Genomic DNA, 27,798 nt, shown 5'->3' with positions numbered 1-27,798 from the left:
CAAGCATGTGAAACAGTCATTCTAACGAGTTTTGGTCAGTAGTTGTCATGATATTTGGGGGTGTGTGCAAATGGTTTGCCTCTGGCAGAGATGAAGGAGAGCACGTGGTGACTGTGGTTTAGTGTATCTCATGCACAGATGTAAAGTGGGTGGATTGGAAGCAGAAGTGCCAGCCCTGGCCCTGGCCCCCAGCTGGTCATTGCTTCATCACTTACCAGCAATCCACAGACCTCTCTAAAACATAAAAAAAGTTAAAGATCAATAATTTGATTCTGAAATGGGGATTTCTTGCGATGCTTTATGTAATTATTAAGATATTTTTAACAGTCTTTCAAAAACAGAGAGACCGCAAAACTAAAGTACTTTGGGGGGCCTCAGGTGAGGAGAGTTTAAAAGTGTGTTGGCATGTACCTCCAGCCATGTGGGAGAATAGATGTGGGAAGTGATTCTGAGACAGGGAGTCAGGAAATGGCAAGTGAAGTACTGCCTTTATTTGAAGGTGTATTGACTTAAGTATGCTTGATGTTTTCCAGAAGCCCAAGTCCGTTCATATTTTTTTAAAAAAAATTCTTAATAGAAGGTCTGGGATTCACAGGGGAAATTGCCTTGGCTTATTAAAGAATTTTCTAATATTTTAACTGTTAAGCAGCACTGCAGTAGATCTGACATTAACACACTGATGGAAGAATTGCAGTCAACTCCCAGGAGAATCAATCAGTTTGATCGTCTTTGTAGCTTGGACCAGAGTTTTTCTTTACTGCCTTTATTTCTCTAGGGTTAAAATCCATTATCCTTGTAAGATAGTACTTATGTTTTTTGAACACTACAGTAAGAGCAAAAAGGCCTAGTCCTACTTTCTCTTGGGATTACACTTTTATTATTTCCTTGCAAGTATTTGGTAACATTCTGTGGGAAAACCTTGGGAAAGGGGTTTAGCATGAGGAGGTCATTGCTTTGGTTTTGAGAGATGAAATTGAATACTGGTAGAGACATTTGCCTTAGTGTAGTTGCAGGAAAGATCCAACTTCTTCCCCAGTTTTTGACAACCTATTGGTGTATGTGCTGTTGGTCTTTGTTTTCTTTCCACCTTCAATTAGGTGAAAGGTCCAGGACTATGACCTTAATAGTATTTCTCTTGAATTTGTTCTTTTTTGTTCTGTTCCAGTAAACTTTTATTTGCAAATCTTATGTAATGGTATTCTTTTCTTTATTTTCTTGCACACTTCTAAAGGAAATGGTTTGTATTTCAAATCAGAGATCATGTCTAAACTGCAGATAATTTAAATTTCCCCTATTTCTTAAATAATTAGTATTTATTGGAAAGTATAAAAATAAAAGCAAGATGGAGATATTTATCACCAGAGAAATTACTTGGAACTAGAAGGAGAGAGTGAGGAGATGTGGAAATCAGTAAAATTTCTTCATAGTGGTTTTCATTTGGGCATGAAACAAATACTTTAAACTTTGTTGCCCATAGACACTGTACATGGACTTTATTCAAGAAGGAGGAAAAGGAAGTCCAGTCCTTTATATAATTTTTAGAAATCAAAGTGTATAAACTCTTCGTAACTACTGTTCTGGGCATCGTAAATCTATGCCTGAAAGAACTTTCAAGTTCTGTTTTGTTAAGCAAATAAAAATACTAGGAAAGCACGGAAATTCTGTACTACACTGTGGTGACCACAATTAACTGCATATATCAAGATCAAGGGGAAAAAATCTGCAAATGAAAGCTTTATTTTATCTTTCTTTGCACTTGCAGCAACTTCAAGAAATGGATGAAAGAAGGACTATCAAACTTAGTGAATGTTACAAAGGCTTTGCTGACTCTGAGCGCAAAGTTATTCCAATAATCTCTAAATGTTTAGAAGGGATGATCCTTGCAGCAAAGTCAGTCGATGAACACAGAGTAAGTAGAACTGAGTAACTTTTTGAAAGTGCGTGAGCAATTGAACTGATAGGGAAGCTGTGGAGAGGGGAAAGGCTGACTTAACCTGTGCATTTTTCTTCCTGTTGTCAAATATATTTGCCTGCTTGAGAAGTGTGGTGACTTCAAACCTTAAGTGATCACTTCCACTTCTGGTGTCTGCTCTCTCCCTGTTTTATTGATTTCATGTCATCTGAAGATCTTTGTTGCTTTCTTACTGTGTTTGCTTTTGGACACGTTTTGGTTATCCTGAAATGCCTTAGAATACCAGTGTGGTTGGTATTTTCTCCTTTATGTGGCATTGAATCATGTAAAGAGTGTTCAGTTAACAAAGTATCATTCCATGTCCCGTTTGATTGCAGCTGTTGGCACTTCTTTCTTATTCCTTATAATACGGGTTCTTCCCGATTATACCTTACTAATCTAGTTCCTTAGTGTTATCTTCCTTTCTGTGCCAATGTTGAAAGATCAAAAAGTGGAGTAGTAGTTTGTCCCTAAAGCATGTCCTGTTTTAAATCTGTGATAACCCTTGGGAAGTATTTGGGAAGTATGGATTCTGAATAGCAGAGTGTGCTTTGAACACTGCTGAGATAAAAAAACATATGTTATCTTAACTCACTGTATCCAAAAGCACGTGTTTGGAGCTTGCTCTTACTTTCCCATCTCTGCATCTCTACAATTAAAAGAAAAATTTGTCTCCCCATTTTTTCTCTCTCTGGTTCTTGATGGGTTTGCTTTTTAAACTCCTTATGTCCTATGTTTAGGACTCTCAACTAGTGATAGACTGCTTCAAATCTGGTTTTGAACCTCCTGGAGATTTTCCATTTGAAGACTACAGTCAGAATATTTACAGAACTATCTCTGATGGAACCATCAGTACACCAAAGCAGGAAGGAATGAGAATTGATTCAAAAACTACAGTTGGCAAGGCTAAAGGAAAGCTGTGGCTGTTTGGAAAGAAACCAAAGGTAACAATTAAGAAATTATTATTTGGAAAATTAAAATGTGAACATCTAGAGTGCATGGAAGCAGAAATTTATTTATTTTAAAATAACCTTCCCCTTGCCTGCTACTGTCTTTTAAAATATGTGTAAGGAGATCTGAAGCCTGGAGTAGGGTTGGATACTTCTCATGTTCCTTCTATTGATTTGTGTCTGGGAATGTTTAATTTCATTTGATAAAAGTAGCTTCCCATTACTGTAATGGGAAATCTTTCTAAGATACTGCAAAGACTTTCTGCTATTGCATAGAAAAGGTGTTAATTGTGAATGTAAAAATAAGGGGGAGTGTGCTTTGGAATCGGCCAGACTTCAGATTTGTCTTTTATAATATAAAAAGCAAACCCCTTCTAAATGTCACATTTATATGTAGAAGTGCTATATAGATTTTTATTATACCTGCTGCTTTTGAAAACTTGTCTGAAAACATTAAAGTTTATGATACCTCATTGATAAAACTTAGTGTTGAAGCTCCATACTGGTAAATGTCCTAGAAAATATTACTACGAAATAGGTAAAAATATTTCTACGCTCAAGAAAAAATTGAGAGCATAGAAATGACTCCTTTGTTGTCTTATGATATGAATTACAATTAACACTTTCTGTGCAAGATGCCTTCGTGCATCCATAAAAAAGATTGTCAATACATGCATTAGTTATATAAAAATGAATAATGGAGCATATACATATTTAAATTTTATGCTGTGTCTTTGTTTAGTATTGGAGCATATCAGTGAGCCATTTTAATGATTCTCACAAATTTCTGAGATTATTTTAATGGTCTAAGCCAGTTTCTGTCATTTATTACAGGAAACTATTCTTAGAGCCTGTTACTGGTAGGAATTATTTTCCTCCTTGATAGTATTCCAAGAAAGCATATCTTTATAGAAAGGAAGGATACAGCTGATTTTTTTATTCCATGCTCAGTATATTATGTAACTGCAGCTGTGTGTTAAAGTGAAAACTGATTGTTTGCTTTTCATGCAATATAATTTAATGATTGATAATAGTTTAAATGCAGTAATATATGAGCATATTTATTGCATTCGTCTGCAGAGGTGGGTGAGATTCAGCCTAGTCTAAAATCAGATCATAATTGCCAGTTTGGCCACAAGACATCTTTCTGAGAGTCTGTAAATCTACACTGGTTTTCAATCTGGACCTTGGCATTTACTGTAGTTATAAGTCCCTTAGTATGAAGACAGCTGAAGAAAGCTGTCCAGACTTGCCCTACTCTTTCTTCTCCCCAGTTTGTTCACTTTGTATGTAGTGTTCAGAGTCAGCCTTACTGTTTTCTGTATGGAATCACAGGTGTACATATGTGTATACAGACTACATATCCCTTCATAAGGACCTGGACAAAATGAAAGATTTTGTTCCTTTTCTTTCACCTGTTTTTGGGGAGGGTGGAGGAGTGCTCTACAAAACAGCAACTGGGAGCAAAATACATACCAGAAGATATATATATTTAATTCCAAACGCTATTCACAGGTTTTAAAATATATTCTTAAATTAGCTAATACAAAACTAGCTGATTTATTACAGCTAGAGTATTCATGGTAGCCCTTGGACCTTCATTTAGCTGAAACTATGGCTGGTCTTGACTTCCAGATAAACATTTACCTATTTTTTGATGTTGTCAAAGACTTAAACGTCTTTTTGAAAGGGAATGACTTGTACAGCAGTGGAAATAGTACAGAAAAATTGAACTGGGAAAGAGCAGCAGAGGTTTGAGACACAAAAAACGAGAGAAGCAATTTGAAGAAAAGAGAGGAAGTTCTCATGATGATATTAAGAATGACACACAGCAATCCTGTCAGTCCAGCCTGACTACAGAGATTGAGAATACTTCTTGTTTTAGTCATTCTCCATAGACATACCTAATATTTCTGTCTTGGCTAACCTGGTAGGGTACCTCAATATGTAGGAGGAAGCATGGAGCAGGAATGCATGAGCTTCCAGAATGACTGTAACTAAATTGGCAATAGCAGAACTTTAAGAGAAGGGACAAGGAACTTCGGGATCTTGTTAGGATCTTGTGGCAGTGTTGAGTCTAAAGCTTTTTTGAATGTTCCTTCATTCTCTGCAGCAACCTGTAACTCTGAAGACTAACTCATGACAGAAACCCTGTTAAACCCAATACAGTTATAGTATTAATATGTCTGGAACATTACAAGCTGTTTCTGTGTTGGATAGAAATTTTAGTTTTGTAAGACAGAATTTTCATTTTAAAATCACTTTGAACATTTGGCTTATTTATTGCTTTCTTTATTTCCACATTAGCCACAATCCCCACCCCTAACCCCTACTAGTTTATACACATCCAGTACTCCTAATGGGTCCCAGTATCCCATATTCTCCATTGAACCAGTGCATTATTGCATGAGTGACATAAAAACAGGGAAGCCCAGAATTCCTTCTTTCAGAAGCCTCAAAAGAGGGGTAAGTTCAATAACAAGTTGAAATGCATGATGGGCTATGAACAGTGTGTTTGTGATGTGGCTTTTCTAATGCTCTTCACCCTCGTTATAAGGCTTACTTGGTTAAAAGTAACACTTCAGCTATAAGGTCACTTCTAGAATACTTTTTATCATACTATACAGAAGTTACCAACAGATTAAAAATAAAATAGAAATACTCTTTATCACAATTGAAATACTTGTGCCTAAAAGAAAGGTGTTATAAAGAGGGTGCTCAGCATGTGTTTGATACCTTTCTTCATTGTTGTTCACATTCACAAATGTTTTCCTACCATCATGTAACATTTTTGCAGTAATTTATCATTGGCTATATAGTCACCACAAAAATCATCTGATAGATCAGGTGTCTTTGCTGAATTTGAATTGAAATTGTAGTTGATTATGAGATAGTGAACCAAGAAGGGAGAACTTGAATTTCTTCTGTACATCAATTGCTATAGCACATGGGGCTAGCACATTTTGGAATACTGATTTTTAAAGCATTATAGTTTTAATGCATTTTCTGATTAATTAGTTGTTCTTGTTTGTCCTAGGTTCTTTTGGGTAAAAATATTGAAAAAATTACTACCAAATGCCTCCTACTGAGACTTACCAATTAATTTACTAATTTATAGTGGCATATTCTGCAAATAGAATTTATTTGGAAGTCAGTAGATGGGAAATACTACATGGTTTCCTAGCAACGTTTATAGTACTAGTGATAAATGTACTGGTACTTCCCTGCTATGACAGAAAAGCATAGGCTGCTCAGTTTATGTATGTTTGATGATATTTATTGATCCAAATAATGAGATAATTAGATGCATTTGATGATATAATTAATAATATTTTGATGTTTCAAAACAATATTGACTTGCTGCCTCCTTTGCATCAAGAATGGTTGACTACTCTTGACGTAATGTGGAGATCAAGGTACAACCTTGTTATATTGCAGCAAGGGTATAATTTAGAGGCTCCCTTGTTGTCATTCTGAAATGGAATGAGTTTCAGTTAAAACTTATTTTCTTTAAGTCATGTTGTGGCATCTAATTTCAGGCCCCCAGATATCTTGGAAATACCCTTTCTACCACAACCATTATTTAGAAAATTCTTGTGGTCCTCTAAGTATATATGGAGGACAGTTTCTACTTTCCCCTTCTGAATCACTTATAATTTGGTCTGGTCATGAAGGTAGTGTTTCTTCTTTAGTACTTAGTGAGGAACTAATTGGATTAGATAGCACAGGTCTTGATTACACCTCAGTTTTGTTGATCACTAAATGTATTGACTCCTGGCTTACAAATCATTACCTTTGCAGTACTAGTAGTTCTAGAACCTTTTACTGAAGCAAAAGATCATCTGCTAACAACTACAGAATGCTAATGGAAAATGAAACTCTGTCTTTGATTTTTTTAAATACATTGTTCATGTTGTAAAATTGAATTAATATAGGATAGTATTATTTAAAATTAGGGAGGATCACTAGTATCGTACAGATCTCAATTAACTCAAACATGCCAAAAGATTAAATAATCTCTGTAAAATCTTCAAGATAAACATTTAATTTTTATATATTTTGAACTTCCTTGCAAGCATTTTAACAGACATCACATTATCACATATTTTTTAAGTCTTTTCAGCATAAATCTATACTGGAATACTAACAGATTTTTTTTTTTCTCATTGATCAGTCTTATCTTTATAATATATCTTGATTAAATGCTTAATAGTTGCTCATACATGATGCTGTTTTCTAGATTTTTGTCCCTGGAAAATGATGTCCCAGTGGTACTGACACACAGAACTACCAAACCATAAAATCATAAAAAGGTTTGGAAGGGACCTCAAATATCATCTGGTTCCAGCCCCCCTGCCGTGAGCAGGGACACCTTCCCCTAGACCAGGTTGCTCAGAGCCCCATCCAACCTTGCCTTGAACACTTCTAGGGATGGGGCATCCACAGCTTCCTTGGGCAGCCTGCTCCAGTGCCTCATCATCTTCTGAATAAAGAATTTCTTCCTAACATTTAATCTAAATCTATCTTTACTTTAAAACCATTCCCCTTTGTCCTGTCATTGTCTGCCTGTGTAAAATGTATTTAATTTACTTCAGCTTCTACCGAGCTCTGTCCATGAGCTGGCATATATCAGACAGTAAGAATACTGGTTATTGTGTTTAACATGCCCTGTACAAGATTTCTCTCAAGGCCCTGGAGATCACAAAACCAGTCTTTCTTAGTTCTGTGCTTCATGCAGTAGATTTTTCTATCGTGATGTAGAGCAAAAGCAGCAAACAGTAGCAGTAGAGTAGGTTATTGAATAAAGGTGTAAGCAACTGTAACTTCCTTTATTAGTACTGCTGCTACCTGCTGCTGCTTCTCCTTTGAAATCTCAGCAGTTCCAGAAGGTGTCAGTGCTTATGACAGTCTGTGCTCAATGCCATTTGGTACATAAACAGATGCAGCAGCAGCAGCAATATGTAAACCTTAATAGTGTTTGCTTGGAAGACTCTTTTTAAAGGGAACAGGAAGTTTATTTATGCCATTTTGCATCCTTGAACTGTATTCCGTTTTCTACCAAAGTATCATTTGTGAAGGTGCTTTAATTCCCTCATTGCTAGAAATTCTGATTTTGTGAGTGTGCCCCAATCAACAGCCTTAACAAGTGCTGAGGGAGTCATAAGTGAGGTTGAGATATCAATCTCCTAAGTTGCTTGGTGTTTCTCTGGAAAGGGTTATCCAAAGTCATTGAAAGCACAGGAGATCTTCAAAATGCTGTGAATGTTAAACCCAAGACTAACTCCTGGCCCCCATGTTTTACTTGCTTCTTTGAAGGATAAAATCTTAAATGTCTTTATTTTTATCTGGACTAAAACATCTTTAGATCACAACAACCCAAATGCTGTTTTCAGAAAGTAAAATTAATTACTTCTAAACTTAAAAAATATCTTTGTTTATTCTAGATCTACTGTGATAATAAAGTAAATGCATTGTAAAAATTACATTTGTAAAAGTCATGGTAGTGGATTTTGAGCTATGATTAACAAATTATTTGCATATGAGTGATCAGTCCATCATCATCAAATTCTGCTATTTTGTGCAATGTTGGCTCTGTGTGTGTTTCTTTTCCTACAATAGAAGGTCTTTAGCCTGTTATTCAAAACACTAAAATTCAAAAGTAGTTTAATGAAATTGTCTATTAAAATTTCATAAGTTAAAGTACCCATTATCACTACTAATTTTCTTCAGTAATTCTTAAAGCAATTCTTGTGCTTTTAGTAAACTGTGTTTTTATAAATGAAAATGTCAATCCTTAAGTAATATTTTAAAGATAGATTTTTAGGCATTAATCATTTTCGTAACTGGTCGTTGCATGTAAGTAATTTCCCGTTTCTTTCTGTTTTCAAATGAACTGTGCAGTGGTCGGTGAAGATGGTAAGCCCGTGTGCTGATCTGTCTGCTGTACTTCTCCTAAGATAGCATGAAAGTAATCTTTGAAAGTGTTTCCATATCATAACTGCTTTAAGTCAGGTGCTGAAATACATCTTCAGATTTTCCACTCATATGCACAGTCTTCTTAATCATCCATGCTTAATGTAAGGCAATTAGACTTGTGATCTGGCTGCAACTAAATCTGCGACCTGGGACTTTTAGAGTTGACCAGTATTCACGAGTTGGTCATGATGGAAATACTTGGTGATTTTTCTTTGTCAGGAAAATTGTTGAAGCAGCATAAAATACTATATGAAAAGATTACAAAATTTGTGTAAAGAACAAATATTGAATACTGCACTCCTTTGAATTTGGGAAAAAAACTGCAGGGGAGATGATCCTTTATGGTTAGAAATATAGAAAGCTGTTACATTAAATGAAAACCACACCTTAATCAGTACTGTTGTTTTGCAGAGTAAATCAGTAAAATTCACAAAAAGACCTCTGTTCTTCTGATTCTTCTTTTAGGATACTTTGATTTTAACTGACCTGTAGGGAAGAATGATACAGAGGATGTGATTGTCTTTTTGTTTCTTTGTAGTGTGTAAAAAAACCTGAAAGGATTTCAAGATTTTTTTGTCCTTCAGAAAGGAACACTTCTATTTTATTTTGGAAACATTATATCTTGATTTTCCTACTTTTATGGTGTCTTGTATTGCGTTCTTAAAAAGCAGTGAGATTAATTTTTACAAGTGCAAAAGATCCAAGAAGTTGAGTGGGGCAAGAAGATCTTAAGGGGGGGTATTGGAAACTTGGCACCCAAGCCTGAGGCTGCTGATGTAAAAATCTCAACAGTCAAGTTTCTGTAAAATTTCTTCTTGACAAAAGAAATGCTGTCCAGTTTGGTTTGCCTCCATGGAGGGTTAACTGTAATGGCAAGTAGGTTTCTTGTGCTAAAACCAACTTCCTTAGGCAACTGGGAACCCAAAAGATGGAATTCAACCTTCTGTTATTATGACGTGTACCATATTTCCTTCTTAACACTGTCGCTGTCTGTCACCCTGAGGGGAAGAGTTTTCACAACAAACTCACAAGACAATGTAAAAATCTTCCCATGCATTTCATATCCAGGCCCTTCCATCCTGCTTATAATCTTGGCACAAGTTTGCAAACAAGTTTGCAGGGTTAGGTTCATAACAATAGGTGGTCTTTAAGTTGCTTGGTTTGGGGCTTTTTTTAAGGTTTGGGAAGTAAGAGGTTTTTTTCCCTCCCTAATTTTTTTGGATTTTTTTAATAGTAAAAAGGTTAGTTGGAATATTTGAGCAATATTTGGATTCAGATTAATAAACTTAGGTCAAAGTTTTGATATTATAAAGGCTTTTTCTGTGTTCCATGAACTGGTTTTACTCAAGGTAAAATCCATCAGAACTTTTAAAGTTTTAATGTTTTCTCGAATTGCTGAACTTCTGGAAGAGAACTGTAATAGTACTTTGGAATGAAGATCCAAAATATAGTATTTTTCTTTTGGTAGCATCCAAATCACCATAGAACACGCTCCAGAAAAAGAAACAATTATATCTACATAGTATTATTATATACACAGATTATTGTTCTGAAGTAATTCTGTAGTAATTAATTCTGTCCTTTCTAAATCTGCTTTGAGTGCAGTGGATGTAACAGGAGGTACATGACTCAGCCTTTCAGAAAAAAAGTTAAGTGTACAAATTTTGAATTACCTCTGTGAGCCAACTGTTACAGAAGGCAGAAAGAACCTTGAATGAATGACTGCACTGGCAGCAAGAACATGCATTATTCTGTTGCGGTCTTTCGTAGAGCTGTTTGTCGAGTAGAGTTTTTAAGAAGGTCCATCCTGCTTCCAGTGAACACTGTCCATGTGTGGATATGTCACTTCAGCTGCCCGGGTATGTGCATGTAACTCATTCCATGGTATTTCTGCTTGCAGGGCCCTGCATTAGAAGACTTCAGCCATCTCCCTCCAGAACAAAGACGCAAGAAACTGCAACAGAGGATTGATGAACTTAACAGAGAGCTACAGAAGGAAACAGACCAAAAGTGAGTGCATTTTTTTGGAGCTCTGTCATGGTTCTCTCACTGTTTCTTTTGGAGTCCTCTTACCTAATCCAACAGTGCTCAAAAGCTAGGAGACAATCTACTAGGCCAGGCTATTAACAAGCATTTTTAAGTTCATAGTTTGTTGTATGTAGGTTCTTATTAGCATTGCTTCCTTCTGCTTTATTATATTACTCATTTTGATCCTAATACTGCATAGGAAACATTGGCTCTAAAATCATGCATTAAAAAAATGCATAGGTCTGTTCAGCAAGAGAGCTGTCACTTAGTGCCTTAAGAATGTTACTAATGTTTAGGAAATTATCTATAAAAAACAATATGGGAAACAGTACTGAGACTGGATAGAGAAGAGTCAACAGTTGGAGTCCTTGTGTGCCTATGCCCAACACAAGAAAGGAAGGCAAAGTGCTAAGAGGACAGAATGGGAGAAGGATTTAGGCAAGGTGTAGGGGACCAGTAGTTCCTCATCTCTGTGCTTAGTACCTAATCATGGGTCTGGATCTCACACACATTATTTTAGCTTTAATGAATCAGTACTGATGTATGTAACTTTCATAACTGTTGTTGTGTTTTGTATGTTTTTAGAGATGCCCTCATCAAAATGAAGGATGTTTATGAGAAAAATCCCCAAATGGGTGATCCAAGCAGTTTGCAACCAAAATTAACTGAGACCATGAGCAACATGGACCGTCTTCGGATGGAAATACATAAAAATGAGGTTAGACTCTAAAATAGAGTTTCTTGGAAAATGTAGATGATTGGTACAACTGTACTTTGCCTTACAGCTTTTAAATATAGCACCCAGAAAAACTACTTGTTTTAAGAAAGTGCTCCTGATAGCATTTTTTGTGGGGTGCCATATTTTCAGGTGTGTTCATCTAACTAGAATGAGGATGTGTTATTAAAGATGTAAACTGTTCAGAAGAATGTATTATTATTCAGTTATTCTGTGATTCACACGGGATTAAAGATTTTTCTTTTCCTTAAGACTAGTATGGAGTATAGGCTAAGTATAAGTTCATGCTTCACATGAAGTAATTATGAGGCTTGACATCTGCATGCAGTCTCTCTGTGGCTGTGAACTGTATGCACTTAAGTGCATTTGTTAAATTTGCTGGTTTAGAATCGAGTTTTCTTTGACACTAGTATTTATCTTTTTTCCCCCAAGGCCTGGCTTTCTGAAGTTGAAGGTAAAGTGGCAGCCAGAAGCGACAGGCGGCACAGCAGCGATATCAACCACCTTGTAACACAGGGCCGAGAGAGGTCACTATTCTGTCTCTACTGCTTTTGTCTTAGCTAGAATCAGTACATCTCTCTGGTAGTTAAGAGGAGGGGATGGTTGTTACTTATACTCTGAAAGTCTGTGTCGTTCTAAAGGAAAATCTTACTGGCTCTGACTTCTAGAGGTCACTTCATGCCATTATGGTAACATATAAAATAGTCTGATTGAAACACCTGCTCAGTAAATAGCAGTGCCTTTTAATGCTATCTTATTCTATTGCTTGAGGCTCACACTAGTTTTCCATGTTCTATGGAGACAGGTATGTCAAATTTGTTTGTTTTTGTAGCAGAATTCAGTCTAAGCTTTTGCTAGGTCAGTTTTTTCAGAAAATCACCTCTAGCAGTAATATAAAACCTGCTAACAGGAATTCCCAGGTCTGCCCTTTCTGTGATGCATGTATGTTCTGAGTTGTAGAGCTATGAACTCCTGAGTCCTCATGCTCCAATCATTGCATTATAGCCCTGAAGGGAGCTACACGGATGATGCGAATCAGGAAGTTCGCAGTCCACCACAGCAACACACTCATCCAAATGAGTTTGATGATGAGTTTGAAGATGATGATCCATTACCAGCTATAGGACATTGCAAGGCTATATATCCATTTGATGGTAAGGTTAACAACATGCACTGTGATTCCTTGGGTTATTACAAGGCATGGATTAGTTTTTATAGAGAAGACAGGTAAAATTATTTAAAGTAAATTAACTGTATGAGCAACCAGTTGCTTATAAGATCAGTGAAAATACTTTATGAATTACTTTAACTCATGAGCAGTACATTTGTGCTGTTTTAAGATAAATATTAGCACAGCTATTGGCAAATGGTCAGCTTTTCAAATTGGACTAGGTTCTTTTCTGTACGTCTGTTTGGCCATATGTTCTCTTGAACAGATTTTTTATTCTTCCTGTTTATATATAATTTGGAAACTGAGCCCTGGGAAAAAAATGACTTGAAATTCTGTGTGAACACTGAGACTTTTTTGCCTCTTGTTTCTCCCAGGTCATAATGAAGGCACTCTAGCAATGAAAGAAGGGGAAGTCTTGTACATTATTGAGGAGGACAAAGGAGATGGGTGGACAAGAGCTCGAAGACATAATGGAGAGGAAGGCTATGTGCCAACATCATATATAGATGTAACGCTAGAGAAAAACAGCAAAGGTGCAGTAACCTATATCTAACAGTAAACTGGCAGCTTTCAGTTGTACATTCTCCAGGGAAAATAGTGGAAAAATAGTAAGTTATGCAGGTTCACGGAAAGAATTACAGAAGTCAGCAATGATCTGTTGCTTGCATTGGAAGTTTGCTATAGTTCTTTTCAGAGATAACCACAGTAAATTATGCATCTTACACTGGTCTGTAATTTTGACCAATGTCTTCTGCTTTGTTTAACTGATCTAGAGTTCTTGCTTTACAAAGCACTAAATCCAGTTCAGCTATGGATTGGACCAGGATTCCTGCTCGTTCTGTGGAATACTTTGTTTTTATAGAGAACTGAAAAAATACTTAAGTTTTAAAGATTTCTAAGATTTACTGTTCCCACTTTTATAACTTAAATTATATGATTAAAACAGAGGGCTTTTTCCTCTAATAACTAACTGAACTCAGTTACTGAAAGTTATTAATTTCCTTCCTTAGCAAATACTTGGCAGCTTTCACTTCTTAAACAGGAAAATGTTTTCTGATTCTGAAAGTTCAAAAAAAATACTCAGGAAAAAACATTACGATTAAGAAGGACAGAAAGTTCGCTGACCTGCCTGTCTCCTTCCTTTTCAGTACTTGTAATGTAGAATGTTCTGTATTGGACACAACTTCATTGTTTTAACTCTAGATACCTTGAACAAACAAAAAGAGACCACATGTAATGCTTGATGTCTTACTGAAACCTCTCTCTGCTCCTGATAAGGGAATGATTTTATATTCTTAATCTGTGCCTGTAAACTAACTCTCTGAATTGTATTGTGTTTAGTTTGAAATCAAGGTCTTAAATGTACAGTAATTCTCCTCATTGTTAAATCACTGAGGATTGGAAAATGCATTGCACTACTTGATTACTATGAAAAAAAAAAAGCTTATCTAAAAACTGTAACTCGTATTTCTACTGAGAGTTTGTGGAATTAAGTACAAGGCTGATGTGTAGCCACTGAGAATGGCCTGTTAGAACTGAGCACGCTTCTCTTATCTTCTAAAGGCCTTCAGTAACTTTGTTCTTTTCTTTTTCCTCTTGGACTGCAGGTTCCTGAAGCGGGTTTCTGAGAAAATGGGCGAGATCTTGAAGGAGGTTACATGCAGCTGCTGGGGGGGAGGGGGTGGGGAGGGGAGGGGTACTAGACTGGGAGGCCCAAGGGTAAAAGCTAGTTGCATGAATGCATGCAGACATACATTTAGTCACTAACATCTTAGCATCTCCATATATAGGTAAGGATGTATTACACAATCTTGAATTTGTGCAGGAAAATAGAGTTCCATTACCAGAGTAAAAAGGCTACTGCTCCTAAAATTGCTTTATTTTCATTGTTCTAGGTTGTTCCAGGTGCACAAACTATATTTTAGCTTGTGCAGTGTTTTGATTTCTCAATTATGCTCTTTTCCAACTCATTTTAATTGGCAGTCACTTAGAACCATGTCAGTTATCAGTCTGCCTGTGCCGCCTCCATGCTCGCTGTTAACCTCCTCCTGCATGCCTAGGACAGGCATGTTCTGTGTAACACTTTGCCATCAGTGCTTGTCTTATTTTGTAACAAATCATTTTCTTTAAATATCTTTGGCACTAGAGTTTCATCCCAGTATCCATGTATGCTGCTATAACAATACCACTGCAACCATCATTACATTCCAGATTTTTGGCATAACTGATAAGAGACCGTAATGTGTTTTCTTAATTTGGGGAACTAATACATCTCAGCTCTAGCCTACAATGCAATCAAGAGAAACTCCTAGACCTGTGGTCCATCTTCAGCCTTCAGTAACCTGTTGTGAGCACTGAAAACCTGGAACACAACCAGAGGATTCACCACTGCGAGCTAATGACTGTTTTCAGAAGTCAACCACTTGCCATTCAAAAGCTGCCTTAAACTAGAGTGCCTAAAATCTGCTGTTTGCCAACACTACCACTTACAGTATCCCACAAGGGCTTTGTGTCTCAGCTCTTTCCACAGTGCTGCAGCTGCTGAGGTAGCCACGGTAGGTGTTTTCTAGAGCTCTACTTTACTGGATACATGGTGCATCGTGAATTTTATACATTGAAATGTGTATCTCATTACTTTTATACATTGAAATGTGTATCTCTTCATTTGACTTTAATATTTTTTTAAAAGATTTTTATGGAAACTGTCTTTTAGTTTTTCACTATGAAGTTCCAAGTTTAATTACTGCAGTGCTAGTCCATTTCCAGGTGATGCTTCATTGTATGGACCAGTTGAAATTTGAGTGATACTTTGTTAATGATCTATGTGCACTTTTACTTGTAAACAATTGAAATTTGGATATGTTTATACGTGTAAATATAGTTGTCTGCAGTGCCCCTATTGCTTATGTTGTCTTGCCTCCCATTTGTGGTTCTATTAATACATACGTCATATCTGATTGATTAAGGTGATAAGAATTAGACTAGAGATGTTGGGGGGAGGGATACTTGTATCAAAGAAAGCTTGTCAACCCAGCCACCTGCTGTTCAGCAGCATATTATAAAATAATAATTAAAACATCCTCTTTTTCTGGCGTCTGAAGCAATATTTGGATGCAGCAGTGCTGGATTCTGTTTCATTTCAGTGTTATTAGAAACTGTACTACCAGTAAAACTGAATTTGAGTGACTTGTGTAGAGGTTTATTCCTTTTGTTATGTATACCACTATTACACAGCTTGACCTAGTGTACTATGGGGCCTATTAAACTCTAAAGTTTAGATTTTTGGAGCTTGTATACAGGGTTATTTATATAATAATGTGACATTACTCAATACTGACAAAACTACTTAGGTAGTTTTTTGGCTTTGGGGCTTTTGGGGGGTTTGTTGGGCTTGGGGTTGGGTTTTTTGTTTGTTTTTCTTTTTTTTTAAAATCTAGTGCTTTTTTTATTTTAAAGTTAGAGAAAAACGCGATGATCCTTGTGGGTCCCTTCCAACTCAGAATATTCTGTGATTCTGTAATTCTGTGAAAAGGAGGAAATGTGATCTGTGTATTTTCTGCTAAAGGGCCTGTGGTCTGCCTGGCTAACAGCCTTGCAGGTCAGTAATAACACTGCCTGGTAAAGGACTAAATGCTCTCTTCACGCTACTGTTTGTTTTTCTAAAACCAGGATTTGCTTCCTTTGGAGGCAGGTTGCTTTCAAGATGGATAGTGCAACTTGTATGGGGGTTATTAAACATAGGAAAAAACATTTGTACTTGCACAGCTAGTTATAAATCACTTATTCTAAAATTCTGAATGTGAGTTGTCTTAAAGCATCTGACATTTTCCAGTAATTTTTTAATCCTTTTTTGTGCACATGTTGATTTCCTAAATGTTAAATGCTTTGTTTAAAAATAGTGTTCTCTGTTGAGAATATTTTCATGGAATAAAAAAATCTTTTCATGGTCTAAGTAATTAGCTTCCCCATTTGTCTTTTGTTAAGATCAACAGGGAGACTTTCAGTGTAAGGTCTGTAAACTCTTGATGTGGTGGTAGAAACCTCTGTGGGGAGTGTGGATTGGAGGAACAGATTTTTGGTGTTGGTTCTGTTGTTAGCATACTCAAATACTTTCAGTGCTCTAAGTAACATCTCACTCCAGAAACAGGCTTACTGGCAACAAGCACATCCAGTTCTAACAGTAGTTCTTACTTAAATAGTTGTACAACCTCTGAGGATAATGCTTATACCAGTTCTGTATGTGACAAAGTGGAATTTGTTGCTAAAACACTTTATATAATAAACACTGTCTATGCCAATTTCCTGTAAAAAATGCTACCACCACCTTATACTTTGCCTTCATCCAAGGGAAAAGAAAAAATACTTACCCAAGTCATTCACCTCAGTAAATGAAGTAATTTTAATGCATACATACACCCACATTTACTCATGTCTGAAAGCATTTTAATTATCTGGATTGTTTGTTCTTGTCATTTCATCATTCATTCCTGGCAGCATAGCTGTTGTGCAGGCTTCAGCAAAAGCCAAAGCACTACAGGTGCTGTCTTAAAAAAAACATAAGTTGTCCCAACACATAGACAAACTCATTTTCTACTTTCACAGGCACAGTGACATTTGAGCCTTGTGTTGTGGTCACAGATAAAGGATCATTTCTGCAACCTGCAGTATTTCTGTGATCTCTAAATATGCAAATTATTTTGCATAAAGATACACTTCAAATCACAATTCTATTTACAGTGTTTTATAGTCATTAAAGGAATATTATACAACAATTTTTCTGCCATGTCAGATACTTAATCTATCATTTTATTTACAGTGTTTGCTTCATCTTAATACTAAGATGCCAATGCCCTTACTCATTGGCATCATTAAAACATTGCAACTCTGGAGAAATAAAGGAATAACCAACTGTTTAAAGGGATCATTAAATGACTTGATGTCACAGTAAATAAATAATTTGTTTAGAAATCAGTAGTTTTAAAACAAGTGTGCATTGTGCATTTAAAGTTCTAAACATCTTGTGAAATGCAAGAGGTCTGTGCAGTATCAAATTGCCAGAAGAATTCTAAGGTTATTTCAAGTATATAATTTTAAATAGTGTTTACAGAGTCTTATATACTTAATTGTTCCACCAGCTTCACTAGAGGAGGTTCCAGTTTTCGGGAAAGTGCAGTTAAAATCTGGTTGAATTTCTCATATCTTTCACTTTGATTAACTTGTGCTCCTTTGCTGCCCCAGAGCAATCTCATTTGAAATTCTGTCTTGAAGATTTCACTCAGCTCTTCATCTGGCTGGAAACCTAGTAAGTAAAAAGAATCCCACAATACCACCATCAGGCAAATGCTTTTTATTCTGTAAAAATGGCTTTTAAACTGTATTCTCCCCAAATAAGCTTTAGTGTGCTGCATTCCTTTTGCACAGTGATTTTCACAAGCTAGTAAAACAGTGAAAATCCTTTCCATCTTTGACATTCTAGTAGCACACAGATGGCTCTAGGGACACTGGGACAGGCTATCCTTTGTTCAGTTCTAATGTTCTAGAATTGTCATTATAGCCTGACCTTAAATATCATTACTGATGTATACATGCTGCGTGCAGAAATGGTTATATTTCACTCCCTTAACTTTTCCACTGCAAGTTTAAAAAAAAAAAAAATCACATAACTAATTTGTAGCTGTTTTCTGGCTGTAAGCAGTCAGGATCTGAGTGCTGCATCTCACACTGCTGTAAAGAATCTTGTTATCACGGGTGGTGTTTTATTTGCAATAATCAGAGTAGGAATTCTAAATTGTACAGAAGACAGGAAGTTATCCTCAGTCCTTACTGTACCTCTATTCAGTTGCTAGAAGGGTCAGCATATTAACTTTGAGAACTTTGAGTATGTTTAGCAAAAATGCTTGTTGGAGAACTATAGTGATGAATAATTTACTGGCTGCTTTTAAACAATATTCATGTTGTCCTCAGGCTGAGTTTCCTGCAGGACATTTGCTGCTATCTCAGCTCCTGTCAGAGAGGAGAGGAATTTCTCACACAGACTTGTGGTGGCCCTTATGCAGAGACACAACCCCCCGTGCTGTTGCTGAGCAGCAGCTTCTCGTACCTCTCAGCGCCTGCTCCGCAGCCCGGTGGAAGCTCTGCGCGTGCTGCGCTATCGCACGGGCCGTGGCCAAGTGCCGCAGCATTATCTCCCCGCTCTGGTCAGTGCTCTCCCACAGCTCCGTGCCTTCAAAAACAACAGCTTGACGCTCCAGCAAGGTAAGAAGAGGCATCAGCAGTGGCACTGTTATGTTGTTCTGCGGAGCACTGATGGTCTCTGGGATAGAGGGTAACAAACACAGCATCAGACATAAAAACCTGCTAGCTGAAGAAGGTATTGTAACTGCCAGTATTCTTCTTTTAAGGTGGAAAGTACTGTTTGTCTTCCATCTTTCGAATTATCACCTGACCTCACATATACCTGTCCTACCAGTTTCCAGCGAACTGGTTGGGGGAGAAGACCAAGACAAATTAGTGATGGAAAGCTCTATATGCTACAGGAGAAGGCTCTGCTGAATTACTACAGAGCAGCACAGAGATTTTAAACACATTTTTTTAAAAATAGATTTTTTTAAAACATTTTCAAAATCTGGGTCATTCCAATAAATTCCATGAGGCTAAAAAGTTTTCACTGTCTACCCATTCTCTTGTAGAAATGTTCTGAGAAATGTTTTTCTCTGCCTTGCACCCCTTTAAAAACTAGAGCTCCAAAGAATTGGGTGCAGGAGCACTTGAAGTAATCAGAGTAATTGCCTAGCTGATTCTTTCTATTTGAGGATTCATCTTCTGATCCAACAGGCAAACAACTAAAAAGCAAAATCTGCCACAATTAACTCTCCTGTGAGGAAGGAGATCTTTTCTTGTCTTGAGGGAAGATGATGCAGTGTTTCAGTTTCTGTCCACAAAGAGGAAGTATGGGTGTGGAAAGAATGTTATATTCTGCAGGGATACAGGCACACAAACACACACTGATGTTTGGTTGGCAGACTGTTAGCTTCTGTTTCCTCGTCATGTTGCATTATACAAGTTTACACAGTCATTTTAACATACAGTGCACAGCTGTGGAAAGAGCAGCTGCCTCATCTCCCTACACAGAAAATCAGTAGTGGGAGAGGTAAAAGGCTAAAGAGAAACCAGTGTCACTCATACTCACTATTCCACTCATCCTGTCCTTCATGCAAAGCTTTGCAAGATGGTTTCAGCTGTTTTTCATACATAATGGCAGTCTGGGTATAACGATGTCTTAGAGCAGTCCAGGTTTGTTCTAATCTACTGACCTGTTCAAACAAAATAGGGAATACCCATTAGTGACTCCACAGCACTCCACAGGAAATGTACACTGTTAGTCATAGAATCATGGAATAGTCATGAAGACTCTGTTCTGATGATCTCTCTAGTCTTGAAGAAGTTGCTTAAATTAAATAAACCCATCAAACAATTCCACATTTTGGAACATAAAGAGAAACAGATTTTTACCTGTGGCATTTCTAGTGCTTTCATAATGGCAGAAAACGCATATAAATCCCCCAGTGAATCCTTCAGCTCCACAGCAACTTGGATGATTCTGTTTAATGTTGCTGCTCTATCTTCTACATTTTCTGTGCAACCCAAGATATCCACAGCTATTCCTATTGCCATGGTATTGTGCCTGTAAGTGGATCAATTTATAGGACTGGTTACAAATTATTAAATTTACATGCATTCAGAGATCAGTTCAAAAGTATATTTCTACCTTGGTGTGCCCAGCAAACTTAAGTCTTTACCAACATCTTTGCATCAAAAGCAACAGTGACATCATATGGAATATATACACACAAGCTTTAAATTACTATTTTAACTTCTAAAATATTAGGAACTACACAAAATTCTGCTCAAGCAATGAATGAATGAACACTTTTGGGAAAATTGCCCCACTTGTCTTTGTCCTCTATGCTCAAATCCTGTGACATTCCCTCCTAGATTTCAGCAATCAAAATACCAAAATATGAAGCAGAAATTGTACATCAGGGTTAGAACACCCCAAGTGGTCCCCCTTAACTTGTGCAGAGGTTTTACAGAAAGCTTTGCTGATCATTTTTACTTTATTAGATCCTCTGGTCTCTACCCAGTTGCAGAAGGTTACTACCTTTCAGTCTCCTCCATGCACACTTACATGCTCAGATAGATTCCTGAATTTTAGTTAATACTTGAGCTTGTAAAGGGGAGCTGATGGCATTCAGCTGCTCCAAGGACCCTGCTTTCAATGCCATTCCCCTTTCTTTCCCTGTACTACATGTGTAGAGTTGCCTTAAAACCTTCAAGAATTTCCTATGCAAAAAGAAGTTATGTGCCATCTCACTAAATAATCTGTACATGTGAATTCAGGAAACATGCAGGAGAGCATTCTTTGAGGAAATGAGGAGTACAGTGTAGCCATGTTCTGAGCTTCTGGCCATCTGCCCTGGAAATGAGTAACAGGAACCTTTACCTTTCAATGAGATCAAGGCGCAGTTGATGTCCGTAAGGCAAGGTAATCAGTTCAAGACCAGAGTTCCCTCCCATATTCCTCCTCATCTCTTCAGAAACCTCTACTATCCTGGCCACCTGTCAAGGGCAAAAAACTGTGCATTAATTTTGAAACTAACTTTCTTCAAAAAACCCCCCAGCCACAGAGAACTCCAGGTTAGCTCAGGGCTTACATAGCTAAGTGCACAAAATGCAACATTAGAATACAGGCATCAAAGGAAAAATCAACTTGGGCAGATTCAGTCTTACACAAAAAGGTCAGTAAAATACTTTTTTTACATTATTCAGCCATCAGAAAACAAAAGGTGTAACCAAAATGCTTTATCAGGAAGCAGAGGATGAAGTTCCAGGAAATACAGCGCTCTCAGCCTGGTCCTTGTTAGAGAGGCAGTGCTCTTTGGCCTTAAAGATGTACACACTTGCTTTGCCTTTTTCCTTTCTAAAAAGATGACTGCTCAGAATGTCCTTGGTTACACCACAGGGTCCTCATAAAGGTGAAGTTGAAAAAGGACTTAAGGAGGATGCTGAATGTTGAGTGCCTAACAAAGTCAGTATGTGAAAGCTGACACCCCATCAATTTGTCTTTGCATTTTAAACACATTGCATTAGCTACTGGTTATCTCAATGACAATTATATATGCTAATAATAATAAAAAACACATTCATATGATAATGTAAGATTATCTGCTGGTTTAAAGCCTGTAGGTTGACACATTTACAAATCAATCTGCCTGCAATTTTCTGATACACCCATCAGCAGGCTTTCATGCTTATGAAAGTCGAAAGCAATCTGGGCTGTACAACAAGCCTCGCTGGTACAAAATGTAGCACTGTAGAGAAACCTGTTTCACTTCTAGAGACATAGGAGTAATATGAAGCCCCAGAGACACAGTGGTTGCTCCTCCATCACTGACATACATGTGGCAAATATTCACCTCATCACATCAATATGGGTGATTCCTGATTAGAAATGTCATTATTTAAAAGGCAAACTGATGTCACATAGAAGACCTAAGAACTTCAGCCTTATCAGGGATCTCAGTACAAAGCATTCATTCTGGTTGAATTCACATGCCAATCTCATTGTTTCATGCAGTTCTTATCAGTGCATTCTAGCAACAAATTGCCAATGAATGACAAGCATTGGTTCAGCACTGAGAGATGAAGATTAAGTAGGCACGTCTACATGTCCCAGCTAGTTACTGTTCCTGCTCCAAAATCCAAAAATCTGTTTCTGTAAAACCCCCCAATGACTCTTAATTAATTGTACAGGCTTTCAGACTTCCATCAGGCTAGTTGGCTCCTTGACGCCATTGCAAAGTTTATAGTATTTAAAATAAGGAGTCTAGTAATGAGCTAATTGATTATAATATATATATACACACACATATAAATGCTTACTACCTCTCTAAGGCATGCATATCCTATGCCTTCAAGCAACACTCTTTAACAATATATTAAAGATATTCTAGTTGTTGTTATTAGGTTGAAGGAAGAAAAAAGTGAATTTTGGAACTAAACATTAGAGAACGCAGTTACTACTTTGGAACCATAGTAAAGAAGCCTCAATCTACCATTTCTGAAAAGAGCAAGCAGTTGTGGAGCTGAGTTTTTCTGTCTGCCATGGAGCCTTAGTTAGCAGCAGCTACTGAGGAGAGGAGCTGTGTTTGCTGTCAGCAGGACCCCAGCAGCTGGCAGGCACTCACACACACCCTCAGCCCACTGCTGCTCCAGGGAACTGCCCCCTCCTCAGAGCCACGGTGTCCATCAGTGCAGCAGAGCACTACAGACATGTTCTGTCTGGAGCATCACCATTTCCACTTCCTTTCTTGTCTGCAATGGAGTTGCCCAGTAAGTAGCCACATTTTGTTTCTCAAACTCCTCTTAAAAAAACCCAAACAACTAAAACCCAACAAAGCCTGGGGGTTAGATACCCACCATACCACTTGGTTCCTCTAGCTGCTCTGCAGGTACAGCACTCAGCCATCCAAGCAAAATGGTGCAGATTCACTGCAATTACATTCCTTTCATTACACAGTCATCACCTCATTAGGAGATGATTCTCCTGTCTTTCTGATTCAACAGCTGAGCTCCAAGTCCTGTCAGCTGATCAAAGTCTACATTGTGAAAAATAGTTTGTGTTTTTACGTCTTTCTAAGCAATTCCACTAACAATACAGTTCTCTCATTGGACAGAAATGCATTAGTCCCGATAGCTATTTTCCTACACCACCTATCCAGCTGTAAGACAGGAACTCAAAGATTAGAAGAGCAGCTGGTTTTAGAAGTTTAAATATATTTAGCTCCATTGAACATGATATCTTACAACCAGCCATATGGCAACCAGGTAACGTCTGTCTGCTCTTTGCCCATGCAAGCTAACTAGCATTTCCTGTCATGAGCAGTTCTTTCCAATGTTTACAGCACAGATAACTCTTCCTGCACTACAGGAAAAAGGCTGATTCATAGAGATGCAGCAACTGATAAGAGATTTAAAAGATGTATGGAACACTGAGAATTTGAGTAAAGTCAAGGATGATGAGAGACCTTTGGTCCAAAGAGTTTGTAAACATTCTTGTTCTCCAAATGGAAAAAAAAACACCAAAAAATTCCTGCAAGCAATACGAACATTACATTAGCTGCAAATCTACCCATTAATCTTTTCAAATCAGTTCTTTGAAAAGTCTAAACTTGCACAATATAAAATAAAATGCATGAACTTGTTTTTTTTTTTTACCTTGCAGTCCATTCGAAGAATATGCTGTGCAATAATCTTTGGGTTATTGTTGGTGAAAAGCTCCTTAACTCTTCTTAACATTGATGTTTCCAATGGCTTGTTTTCAGGAGGAAGTAGTATGGATTCAAAATCATTTGGTTTAAAACTAGACACTGTCTCAAAAACAGGTGCAGAAAAGATGATGTCCTCTTCAGCCATCTGAGTTGAAGCTTCTAAAGGATCTGCAGGGTTCACTGTAGGATGATCATCGTCAAGGATCAGATAGCTCGTTTCAGAGTTCCTGAATGAGTGTGTTCCCCTCTCCTTTCGTGTCAGATATTCCACGTAGCTGTTTTTCTGACATAAGTGTTGTTTTGTTGCTGCAGGATGTCTGGTAGGGTTTAGTTCACAGTAGTGTCCTTCTGAACTGTGGGAAGCCAAAGGAGAACCTGGGGGCTTCATCAGGGGTTTGCTGGGTTTAGGTGGAGGCTTTGGACAGAGCTGACTGTCTGATCCTCTCAGAGCTTCCCCTGCTTGTGACTCCAGGGTGAGTTTCTGAACAACTGTGGGGCTTAGAGATGGTTCACTGCCTGTTCTAAATGCAGGTGAACTTGGACAGGAGTTTGTCTCTGCTTCAGGTAATCGAGATGGATGTCTTGAACCTGCAGGGGAAAATGGCATTTTAGAAGGCCAAAATATATACAACTCCTGAACCCTGTCCCAGAGTTCATCTCTTAATGCTATTTCCTAAGGAAAATATTGTTAGATCATGTAAATTATTCGCTGGCAAAAATGTATATGTAATTACATTTTGAGGAATAAGCTAGCCAGAAAGTTCCATATACTTGCTGATCCTCCCCAAATCCCAAATACATGGAACAGCTGCACCGTAGTATTATTCTGTGGTAATGCTGACAAGAATTCCAGTCCCTGCTGCATACATAGGCTATACTGTCAGAGCTGGATGGCCTCCATGGCTTGGAATAGGAGGTTTCTTAGTAACCTGATCTAGGCTATAAAAACAGCAACTTCCAGCCACACCACATAAAAGATGAGTCATTTCTGAGAATGACAAGTTTGAGATGAAAGCAAAACTTTCCAAAGTCAAGTCTGAACCTGCAATAAGGTATGGAAGGAATGAATTTCAGGGATGCTAATCTTTTTGTGGAACAGTAGGTAATTTGAAGAGCTGGAGAAACACATCCACATACTTCTGTGTATCTATGCCTCATCCTGTACCCACTGCACATACAAACCTCTGCATGCAATACAGGACTGATCCCTGTATCAGACATTCCCAGTCTGCAATTCTCAGTGCACTTGGTGGTATCTACAGCAAAGTGGCTATTGCATCATGTGGGGTTTACTACTTGATTCCAGATAGAAAACAAAAACTGCAAATCATAGCCTGTCCAAACAGTGTGATACCACAACCTGGTCGAAGAATCCCACGACAAAATGCACGGCAGGACTCTTGAGGCTGTTATAGTACCAAAAGAAAAGTTTTTGCAGCCATGGATTGTAATAATCAATTCAGCTACAGATGGACAGAAACTTGCTTCATAAATGTCTGTCCATCCCACTGTTAAATACAGGAGCACATCTTTTCTATCAGAATACAGCCTCACTATACAAATACTTAACATTCTCCTTGCCATGAGAAGTCTTTCCACAATAACTATGAATTTTAACAGTATTGTATTCAAAATGACTAGCAGCCCTGAAAGTCAAACACTTTGTCCAGATGGGAAGAGATGCATTATTGCAAGCTTCCATATACAGTGTGTTAATATGGAAACAATTGCTTAAACCTCTGAAGAATATGAGAAAGAAAGGGCCACAATCAACAATTGGTCAAGTGTTGGCACACCGTGTAGCCCTGGAGTAAGATTACAGTGGCTGTACAACCAGACAGAGCAAAAGTAATAAAAAGCAAAAGGGATAGGGGTAGAGAGAATGAGGGAGAGAGAAGGACAGAACTGAGTACAAAAGCCATCATAGTTCTTTTCTCCCCGTGAGGAACATTTACCACATCCGCATACTTTACCCTGAGAAAAAGGGGTTACCAGAATTTCCATGAAACACCACTTCTACTTAATAGACTTCTGTCAGAAAGACATGACTGAAACAAGTCAGTTCTTGTAAAGCACAAGTGAAGAAAGGTAATACCATCAAAAAAGATATTAATGCCAACTGTAGCTGTCATTTTTTGGCATGAAAGCCTGCTGAGTTGTGTGCTAAGGTACTCAACTAGCTGGTGCATTGTAAATAAAAATCCTGTTTCAGTGACCTAAAAAGCAAGCAGGGTGCTAACACAGCTTACCCTGGCCATTAAATATAACTGTATTTACAGTGCTCAGAACACTCAGCACTCTCACTTTGGTCTGAAGAGTAACAGACCACCTGGACACACAGATTCTACATGTGAAACATTTAATTACAAAACATACCTATTAGCAGATAACTCTCTGACTGGTGAGCCTTCAAAGGGAATCTTTTCTCCAGAACATGGTCCAAACTAGCTGGCTGGCTACCACTTTTGTCTTTGTTTCTAGGGTAAACAAAAATGCAAACAAAACCACATCAGTATATGTAACACTCTTAACATACATATCTAACTGCCAGAATTTATCATAAACAGTGCAAGGATCATTAGCTTTCCACTTGGGCAGTTTATAATAATAAAAAGTACTTCATGATGTTGCAGTGGCAGTGAAATGGGCTATACCATGTGTCACCTTGCAGCACTTCTGAGGGTATTTCTTTGAACACTAAGAACTTCTAACAGAACATTTGATTTGGACACTGAAATTGGGATCTATTATCCCACACTTGGCTTTTTTATTTCCGGAGTCAAATATGGAAAACCAGACTTCTCTGGAGCAGCAACAACATTTTATTTTAATCCTTTGTCTTAAGCAGTCAGGACTTGCCAAGTCACTGAAGAACAAGCTGCAGTGCTGTTGTGCTTCCAGAGTCTACATTTGCTCTCACTTTGTGGATTTGCTGATCTTTTGCTAAAAATCAGCAAACCCTCATGCCTAGCCTTCCATCTCAAATCAGAGTGAAAATGCACATCACCTACATCAGAATCTGATACAGTTACCTCATTTCCTTCCATAAGTACAGCAAAATTAAGTACCTCAAAAGATTTCCTCTGGGTATGCTCTGCTCCGGGGATTGCATGCTGGATATACCAAGACTCAGCCTTTTTGCAGTTTCTGTTTTTCCCTCAGGGGTACTTGGCTCTTTTTGTTGGACTGGAGTTACACCATACTTTTCTTCTAGACACCTGAGAGGCACAGTCCTGTTGATAGGCTGAAAAATAATTGCTCCACTCTGCTTTGATATTGGTGCACGATTCCCAACATAGTATCTAACTAAGCCAGGGATACTGTCAAAACTTTCCAGTTCAAACTGATACTGAACACGGCAGTAGGCTTCATTGAGTCTCAGAACTGTTTTGTTGATTTTAAAATGCTGAGAAGTATTTTTCCACTGACAAGTAAGAACAAAGTTCCCAGGACTGGAGAGAGAATCCCTAATCAGAAAATCTCCATCCCTCTGAACTAGGTCTTCTGCCACCTTGGAGGAAAAAGAGAGTTATACAAAAAATACTTTCAGAATCAGAAAACAAGTAGTCAAACAACACACTGCAACAAAATATTCTTAAACATAATAATTAATTTGGCCACTCCGGAAGGCCATACAAAGCCATGAATATAAAGCA

At 37.7% G+C, this 27,798-nt stretch overlaps 2 protein-coding genes across 10 annotated transcripts in view; one reads left to right on the top strand and one right to left on the bottom strand.

Moving 5' to 3' along the window:
• Positions 1-16,768, top strand: part of FNBP1L (formin binding protein 1 like) — a 57,160-nt gene extending 40,392 nt beyond the window's left edge. The window contains exons 8-17 of one of the 4 annotated variants that reach the window (XM_064663984.1): positions 1,763-1,909; positions 2,692-2,895; positions 5,209-5,367; positions 8,803-8,817; positions 10,778-10,887; positions 11,491-11,623; positions 12,074-12,168; positions 12,647-12,795; positions 13,187-13,345; positions 14,420-16,768. In XM_064663984.1, the coding sequence (XP_064520054.1) occupies positions 1,763-1,909; positions 2,692-2,895; positions 5,209-5,367; positions 8,803-8,817; positions 10,778-10,887; positions 11,491-11,623; positions 12,074-12,168; positions 12,647-12,795; positions 13,187-13,345; positions 14,420-14,427 (1,179 nt within the window). In that variant the 3' untranslated portion in view covers positions 14,428-16,768. Of the gene's footprint in view, positions 1-1,762; positions 1,910-2,691; positions 2,896-5,208; positions 5,368-8,802; positions 8,818-10,777; positions 10,888-11,490; positions 11,624-12,073; positions 12,169-12,646; positions 12,796-13,186 lie in introns of all 4 variants that reach the window. The other 3 variants (XM_064663988.1, XM_064663986.1, XM_064663987.1) reach the window with 3 other exon arrangements.
• Positions 16,769-17,187: 419 nt separating this feature from the next.
• The window catches only part of BCAR3 (BCAR3 adaptor protein, NSP family member), a 90,963-nt gene continuing 80,352 nt past the window's right edge, over positions 17,188-27,798 (bottom strand). For all 6 annotated transcript variants that reach the window (XM_064663959.1, XM_064663958.1, XM_064663962.1 and 3 more), the window contains 8 exons: positions 27,211-27,653; positions 26,519-26,619; positions 24,090-24,730; positions 21,316-21,431; positions 20,325-20,496; positions 20,002-20,125; positions 18,913-19,125; positions 17,188-18,111 (listed from right to left, as the gene is read on the bottom strand). In XM_064663959.1, coding sequence (XP_064520029.1) covers positions 17,924-18,111; positions 18,913-19,125; positions 20,002-20,125; positions 20,325-20,496; positions 21,316-21,431; positions 24,090-24,730; positions 26,519-26,619; positions 27,211-27,653 — 1,998 coding nt within the window. In that variant the 3' untranslated portion in view covers positions 17,188-17,923. The remainder of the gene's footprint in view (positions 18,112-18,912; positions 19,126-20,001; positions 20,126-20,324; positions 20,497-21,315; positions 21,432-24,089; positions 24,731-26,518; positions 26,620-27,210; positions 27,654-27,798) is intronic.

This window comes from Pseudopipra pipra, chromosome 9 (genome assembly GCF_036250125.1).
Source record: "Pseudopipra pipra isolate bDixPip1 chromosome 9, bDixPip1.hap1, whole genome shotgun sequence".
Lineage (NCBI taxonomy): Eukaryota > Metazoa > Chordata > Aves > Passeriformes > Pipridae > Pseudopipra > Pseudopipra pipra.
The sequence above is the reverse complement of the archived record's forward strand: the minus strand, read 5'-3'. Positions and strand labels throughout refer to the sequence as shown.